Source organism: Sinocyclocheilus grahami, unplaced genomic scaffold (assembly GCF_001515645.1).
Source record: "Sinocyclocheilus grahami isolate Dianchi unplaced genomic scaffold, SAMN03320097.WGS_v1.1 scaffold225.1, whole genome shotgun sequence".
NCBI classification, from domain to species: Eukaryota; Metazoa; Chordata; class Actinopteri; order Cypriniformes; family Cyprinidae; genus Sinocyclocheilus; species Sinocyclocheilus grahami.
The window spans coordinates 333,565-341,989 of NW_015505404.1; the positions used below are offsets into that span (position 1 = coordinate 333,565).

An 8,425-nucleotide genomic window follows, 5' to 3' on the forward strand; every position below is an offset into this window, starting at 1 on the left:
CGCGCCTGCTGTTCCCCTTCCACATCTAACAAACCTGCAGAGAGAAAGAGGGAGGAAGGAAATAAGGGACAACAGAGGGAGAGACTGAAGCCTGTATGATGTGTGTATCTACATGGAGAGGAGGAAATAGATCGAGAGAGAAGGAGGGAACGATGAATATGCAGATATGCAGCAGAGGATACGAGGGGGGGAATGAAAGATCAGTGAAAAAGGGAAGGAAAGGGAAAGAGGAAGATAAAGCTGGACATGACGGAGGGTTCAGGATATCCACATGATGGATGGAGACACCCAGGGAATCTCACAAAAACACGCCTAGAATGTCATATCATGTTTTACCCCAAAATCAATAAATATACGGTCTAATTTATTTATGATTATATTTTAGATACGGGAAATCAAGCCTAATTAAAGAGGATTCAGATTTTTGCACGGTGACATTATTTTTATGACAGTTAAGCTGTGGTTTCTTATGCTCACCAAAGGGTGCATTTATTTGATCAAAAATACAATGTTGCAAAATATTATTTAAATTATTACAATTTAAAAAAAGTTTTTGCTATAAAATATTTTAAAATGCAATTTATACCCATGCAGTAACCAGTATTCCAGTCATTAGCGTCAAATTGTTCTTCAGAAATCACTTTAATATTCTGAAATGGTTCCCGTTAATCATTTCTTATTCTTAACAATGTTGAAAACAGTTTGGGCTGACTAATATAGGAAACTGTATTGATTTTTTTCCAGAATTCTTTTATGAAAAGAAAGTATAAAAGAAACATTATGAATGTAACATTATGAATGTATTTTGATCCATTTATTGCATCCTTGCTTAATAAAAGTATTAATTTCATTAAAAAAATTTAAAAAAAAATCAGTGCTTTGCATTACAATACAAAAATTGTCACAATACAAAAATAGTCTGAAGAACAGGCTTTGTTTTGTTTAAGCAAATTAATTATAATTTCTTCATCCGAAGATTTGGGCTGAAATGTGACTGGAACAAGAAAAAGGAAAGATAAGAGCAGAGATAACAGGACAGGTATACACAAAGAGCAGAGGAAGAGGAGGGTGGAGGACCGGGGGAGGGGCTTTGTCATGGTTGTAAGCGGGTGGCCCCCTCCCTCGTCTGAGGGGCTCAGTGGTGTGAGAGTAACAGGGCTATGCTCCAGTTAGCTGCTGCCAGCAGTGTTACACAGCTGATTATATTTAGTAGAGACAGGGTGGGACCTCCCAAAATCAATCCCCCCACTGTCTCAGACTCACACACACACCACAGATAGACGACCAGTTAGACAGGGAGGGGAAGTCCCATGAGAGGGGGATCCTGCTCTCGCAGACAGGACTTCAAACAACAAAGCACGCTTTTGAAGTCACATACACTGTAGCACTACTACAGTGCATACTGCATCACATACACACAATCTCACGCATTTGAACAAGTTAAACACACATGTGTTGTCATTAAATCAGTTTGTGCATGCTATAGTAAAGGATGTGGTTGAATGTGGTTTGCATAACCATATATAGTTGATTGATTGTAAAAATCATGCTGGCTTTGTTCAGATAAGAGCAATGACAAGACTTTAACCCCTCCATATTTGATGACTGCATAATTAAACAGACCTGAACATGACCTCTGACCTCAACAGCTGTGGTGTGTGTGCCAGGGTTTGTTACAGCCAATCATATTTCAAGTAATGCACAGCTATGATGTCACCAGTATATGCTACATCCAATCACATGTGATTTAGGAGTGCAAAGGCAAAGACAAATGGCAAAGGGCGAGACTTGTGCAAGAAGCACTTGTCGGCATCAAGACACAAGGGACTTACTTTTGATGGAAGGGGCGGGACGGATGCTACGGGAGTGGAAGCTGTTTCTCCAGTTTACAGGGACATACTGTGGACAAGTGGAGAGAAAATCAAACTTAAATGCATACAAGTGACTGTCAATCTAACTCACGCTCTAGATTACTAAAATAATTGTAATTTTTTTTATCAAACTCTAATTATAAAACAATAAATTCTGTGAAAAATAAACAAGCTGTGTTGAAGCCATAATTGATATTATGAGAACGCACATCACTTACAGGCTGCAAAAGTGGGCTCTAAATGCCTTAGACCACTTTTAAAAACTGGGATTTTTTTTAAATCTGGAAATTAGTTTCAGAAACAGAAATGCTGCAACAAAAAATAATTTCCATTTTTTTGTATAGATTCTTAATACAAGTTTTCTTAATACAGATGTTCTTCCACTTTTAATCATTCTCAAATCATACTGGAGAACATGGATCATAAATTATGACACAAAGTGGTGTAGATTATTCAGCAAAATGTTAAGAAATCATGCACTTTGTGTTAACTTTTAATCAATTATTTAATCAATTAACTCAAATTACTATCCTGATGATATAATTAGAAATTTGTCTGAGAGAAATACAAATTAAATAATTTTCATTAGCTGTCTCAGACATTTATACCCCACTAAATATTATTAGGCCATGCTGTTATTTTGCTTGGTAACTGTAAACGGTCTATGATTAGTCTAATATGAACTATATTGTATTTATACTATTATACAATTTTATAAAAGCAACAAGCCACACAAGCCACACAAGCCACACCAGTCTTCAATGTCACATGATCCTTCTGAAATCATTCTTATATTCTGATTTGGTGCTCAAGAAAATTTCTTATAACTATCAATGCTGAAAACAGCTGTGCTGCTTAATATTTTTGTAGAAATTGTGACTTTTTTTAGGATTCTTTGATTAATAGAAATTCAAAATAACAGAATTTATTTGAAAAATAGCCTTCACTGCAACTTTTGAACAATTTAATGCATTCGTATAAGTATTAAGTATTCAATTCTTATACAATAAGTATTAATTTCTTTCAAAAAAATATTACTTTTGAGTTGTAGTGTATGTGCAACATAAAAACAAAGGAAAAGTCCTGAGTAAGTGTTGAATCAGAAAGCTAGAATCAAGCAGACATGCTCTGTCCTCACATCATCTGTAGGGAATTCATGCTCCATCACTCTGAGCTGAGGAACATTGGCCTTGATATTGGTGGACTGGGAAAACTCCCTCATGTGCTTGTCCTGAAAGCAAGCGTGATATATATTTCATGCCATACACATGCACACACAATTCTCATGTGCTCAATATACACATTTCATAAATGCCAACACTTACCAGCTTTTCCTGAGCCACTGACAAATCCTGAAGAACTTCACCAATTATACTTTCCACCAGAGAGACACTGACAGCCAGTTTCAGTTCACTGAGAAAATGTGAGAGAGGGGAGCACAAAGTAAAAACAATCTATTTTTTTTACTAAGAGTCTAATATTGTTTATATAGTGATGTGTATGTGCATCCCACCTGAGCTTGTTTCTGATGCTGTTCTCTGTCTCTTGCATTGTGTTTTGAATGAAGTGTGCAGCCTGACGTGTCTTCTTGGCCACACATTCTGCCAGATGCTCACTGACACTTGACCTCTGGACGACTCTGGGGCAGGTCAGCTGGGCAGACTGCAGCATTGCCGTTGCCAGTTCCTGCAGAACACAAGAGAAAATCTGATTTGTACTGACATCGAATTACAGTGACTTCCACTAAAGCAATAAACATACTCAACTCTCGATCATACCACATACCAGACACTACAGAAACACCCAAAACACATGACAAAACTCCACCTGGATTTCCTCAGTGATCTCATTCCTCAAGGCAATAGCAGCATCATTGAGAATGCATTTCAGCATGTGACCACTAGAGGGCGCTCTGCCCAACTCATAAAGCCCTGCGAAAGACTGCGGGGAAAGGCCAAATGTCAAACATCACAAGTATATTAAAAGCATCATTATATTATTATAGAAATTTAAAACTATATATATATATATATATATATAAACACATATACATATAGTGTATTTTTCTATCCTGATCACATGTGTCTTAATATATTATACGTTGCATATTCAACATAAAAGATGTAAATCTTAATTCTCAGTTTTCTTTTAATATATCAGATAAATGATCACATATTTCTGGTGTACACGTTTATAAGCATATATATATATATATATATATTTTTTTTTTTGAAAGTTTAAATAGTACTGCATAACAGGAATTACTTTTACACTACAGTTAAAAAGTTTGAGGTTGACATTTTTTTGAAAGATGTTAATACTTTTGTTCACTGAGAACCCAAATTGATCAAAACTTAAAGTAGACAAAATTGAAATGAAAGACATTTATACTGTTACAAAAGATTTATATTTCAAATAAATGCTGTTCTTAATGGCTTTTGGTAGTACCTAGGATAGCAAAGTCCACTAAAGGAGGTAGAGCTTTTTTTGCATTTGGCTCCCAAACTCTGGAATAGCCTTCCTGATACCGTTCGGGGTTCAGACACACTCTCTCTGTTTAAATCTAGATTAAAGACACATCTCTTTGGCCAAGCATTCAAATAATGCATCTCATAATCTTGTACTGCAGTTATATTTGATCAAATGCACATTATTATTCTTTAGTTTGGGTTAAACAAATCAATTTTGCTTGGTTGAAACAGCAGCTAAGCTAATTATGTCTCTATTTGTTTCTCTGTTTTTGCCATTTTTCCGTACATTTCTGCCATATGTTTATTAACTGACAGTCACCACTGATAAGCTATTACTAAATATTGTAGAAACCTAATTTGCTGTAAAGTTGCTTTGCAACGATTTGTATCGTAAAAAGCGCTATACAAATAAACTTGAATTGAATAGAATTGAACTAACTTCTTTAGATTTCTTTAATCATCAACGAATCTGTTTTTCAACTGTAATCATCACAGCTGAAAATTCAGCTTTGCCATCTGAGGAATAAATCACATTTTAAAATATATAAAAAAAATAATATTTTTAATTCAAGTAATATTCACTAATATTACTATTTTATTTTTCTGATCAAATAAATGCAGCCCTAAGAGACTTCCAAAATATTCAAAAATCATTCCAATCCCAAACTTTTGAAACGTAGTGTAAAAAAATCATGTTTTAAATCTGTAATATTGCAAACCACGTAGATGTGTAATCTCATACACTAATGGCCGTCTTTGCATGTTGAAGCGCTTCCTCTGCAAGCAAGATGTCCGACTGCACCTCTTGTATATTGTAGCAGGTTAAAGGATGCACACTTTCCTGTAGTTTCTTACAGAGGTCCTGCAATAACTGAGAGAAACAGAGACTTGTTCATAACGATCTGAACCCTCAGCATGTAGTATTACAGCCTACTATATCATAAGCAATAATAATTATATAGGAAAAATTATATATCCACACAAACCTGTTCAGAGCGAGTGGTCTTCAGTCCATGCTGCAGATGGCACATATCCTCACCTGTTCTACACTGTCTCTGATTGTTCCTGTGTAAAAAAGTCTGGATCTGCATATACACAAACAAAAAGAGTCCATTTGATATCATTGTCTGTACTTATGGCTTTCTACAGTCCTGGAAACAAGAACTAACTTTCTGTAAAGCCTCGTCCATCTTCTCTGGGGTGTTTCGGTACGCTTGAAGAACATCACTCATTGGAATGGACATGCTCTGTAGTGTCACGTTTCTGTTTGAAAGCACATATAGAAAACAATTTTTTTTAACAAATGTAAGTCATTGAAACAAGTCTGTTTGTCTGTGGGGTGCTCTCACTTTTCCATGGCATTGGCCACATCCATAAATCCTCCAGCAGTCACACTGTTTCGGTCCCAAACCAGTGTTCTGTCAGAAAACAAAGCACAGCCTTCATAAGAAATGACAGTGACTGCAATTTTGCCAAATAGGGCATGTTTTGTTGACCCTGGAAAAAGGATTCCTGACAAACATCATTTTAACCCCATCTTTAACATCTACTCAAGTATAAATGCTGACTGTTTAACAGGAACAATGATCAAGGAACATGTTCAACTTGACATAAATGTTATAAGTCACCACGTGGGGAAAATTACTTTAGCTTGGTGTTGATCATGAGGGCCTTTGCTAGCATCTTTGCTCCAGTGTCACCTATACAGTTTCCACTGATATCAATCTTGAACAGGCTGGCGTTGCTGCCCAGGCTGTTGATGAGGATGGTGGTACCAGTTTTCAACTTTGAATCACATACAGAGAGAGACTCCAGTGGCTAAAAAGTGTACAAAAAGAGAGGTCACTTTCCAATGCTAAATGCACATATGAGACAACGGTCGTTATATTGAAGGGCTATATTTGCTTCATCAAGTTCTACTGATCTTACATTTAGAGTAATTTTCATGGAGTCATTAACCTTTGGCTATAAGTCTCATTAAAGGGGTCATATGATGCGATTTCAAGTTTTCCTTTCTGTTTTTGAGTGTTACAAGCTGATTGTGCATAGATAAGATCACTGAAGTTGCAAAGAGTAAAGTCTCAAAACCAAAGAGATATTCTTTATCAAAGTTATGACTCTGCCACGCCCCCTAAAACGGCTCGTTCTAACATGCCCCCACATATCTACCTCACTATGTGGAAATATTTGCATAATGTCGCCCAAATGTGCACGCAAAGAAAGAAGGCGTGGTTTCAGTAACCGCAGTTAGTGTTGAAGCAGCATGTCAGGGAGACGCTGTGTGTTTCTAGGCGAAAGCAAAAGCACTTTATTTGGCCTTCAGAAAGTAGATGCATTTAGGAATCTTTAAGATTGCTTACAACAGAACAGCAATGCATTTTATGGCATTTTCGTGAACTTTGGAGAGGAGGCCATTCTGACTTTGCTATGACAATCTGGCGCTTCTGAATCAGCTACTGTTTTGTTATTAGTTTAAGTATTTGCTATTGACTGTTCAAATGCGAAGTTTTGCGCATTGAGTGTGTGTGAGAGAGAGAGACAGGGTCACATCACAGTAGAGTCAGCTGTCTTAACCGTGGCTTGTGTACTGCAAACACATACCAGCTTCATCACTGTGTCTGTCATGTGACTCTGTTCCCTTTTCGGGCTCTGTCTTTACATTTATTTTGAAAGATGAAGCTTGCGATTATGGTAAGGGGAGTTACATTTCCGACGAGTGCTTGCGGTGTTCGGCCAATCACAATGCACTGGGTCAGCTGGCCAATCAGAGCAGACTGCGCTTGTCGGAAGGAGGGACTTTGTAGAAAACGAAGCGTTTGAGAGAAACGGGGCATATAGGACCTACAATAATGTACAGTATTTTAAAAATAATGTGTTTTTTTTTACATTAAACCATGTCAACATATTCTGTTACACCAAATACACAAAATAATGATCTTTAAAAAAGCATCATATGACCCCTTTAAGATTTCTATCCAGGTCTGAGTCTCATTCAGTCTCATTCTCTACTGAGAAGTTTGGGTCGTGAAAGGCCAGCACTGATCCTTTGGAGACCATAAATGCTCCTATTAATGTGGATAAAGTTACATAAAGTTGAGAGTCTGTTTTAATGAGTCCTATATGTGAGTCAGAGCTGCTTGTGTAATTACTGAGCCCGGGCGTGCCTTGATAGAGAGGGATTTTGGGTAATTAAAACTCAAGGCTTGCTGGAGAAATGAGGCGTCTCTGTGGACCTTCTCTCTTTATTGGTTCTAGTATTACAGATGCAAACACACACAGAGGCACACATACCAATCTTTAATGTTAACTGAGCCAAAGACAGCAGCTCTTCCTACTCTCAATGTTATATGAGAGCTGTGGTCGGTAGGTGTACTTTCTGGTGTATGTATCTGTGGTGCATGGGGGAAGTGATCCTATTTTGCAGCAATTCTCATATCATTTGAGAGCCTGGTTATGAATATGACTAAAGTATGATTCTAATGGAGTTATGAGAAGTGTGTGTGTGTGTGTGTGTGTGTGTAGTATTTTTGATTATTACAAATGATGTACTTACACACTCCTCCTCTTGAATTAGCTGTACAAGGCGGTGTAACACATCTGTAAGAGCTCTGAGAGAAAGAGGTGGCATTTAAAATATGCATCATATGCATGAAAGAAAAAGGGGGAACAGGGTAGATATGACGTAGAGAGAGAGAGAGAGCGAGAGAGAGAGAGAGAGAGGATGGGCTGGATAGACTGAAAGGTGCATCAAAAATGTCTTTTAGTGATGTAAGTGTAATTTTAGTGCCTCCAAAATGGTAATAGTTTTCAAACAGGTTTTCTGAACACTCATACATCTAACCTCCAAATAAGCACACATACCATTTAAAAAATATGAGTAATTCACACCTAGACTTCAAGGCACTTACCTAGACTTCATGGCAAAATTGCGTCCAATTGAAAGGTGCCGAATTGAATGACTGCGACCAATGGAGAGAATTAAAGTAACCATATTGCTCTCAAAACCTGTCAGAGAGAAACCACAAATTACTAATAGTGATTTGTCTATATATATATATATATATATATATATATATATATAAT

General features: G+C 36.9%; 1 protein-coding gene across 1 annotated transcript in view; it reads right to left on the reverse strand.

Moving 5' to 3' along the window:
• The window catches only part of LOC107596985 (F-actin-uncapping protein RLTPR-like), a 39,183-nt gene that overhangs the window by 25,616 nt on the left and 5,142 nt on the right, over positions 1 to 8,425 (reverse strand). Inside the window, exons 9-21 of the mRNA XM_016287870.1 lie at positions 8,251 to 8,347; positions 7,896 to 7,950; positions 5,988 to 6,160; positions 5,692 to 5,760; positions 5,512 to 5,605; positions 5,329 to 5,427; positions 5,085 to 5,213; positions 3,699 to 3,812; positions 3,385 to 3,557; positions 3,197 to 3,284; positions 3,010 to 3,102; positions 1,833 to 1,899; positions 2 to 34 (exon numbers count right to left, since the gene is read on the reverse strand). Of these exons, the coding sequence (XP_016143356.1) occupies positions 2 to 34; positions 1,833 to 1,899; positions 3,010 to 3,102; positions 3,197 to 3,284; positions 3,385 to 3,557; positions 3,699 to 3,812; positions 5,085 to 5,213; positions 5,329 to 5,427; positions 5,512 to 5,605; positions 5,692 to 5,760; positions 5,988 to 6,160; positions 7,896 to 7,950; positions 8,251 to 8,347 (1,284 nt within the window). The remainder of the gene's footprint in view (position 1; positions 35 to 1,832; positions 1,900 to 3,009; positions 3,103 to 3,196; positions 3,285 to 3,384; positions 3,558 to 3,698; positions 3,813 to 5,084; positions 5,214 to 5,328; positions 5,428 to 5,511; positions 5,606 to 5,691; positions 5,761 to 5,987; positions 6,161 to 7,895; positions 7,951 to 8,250; positions 8,348 to 8,425) is intronic.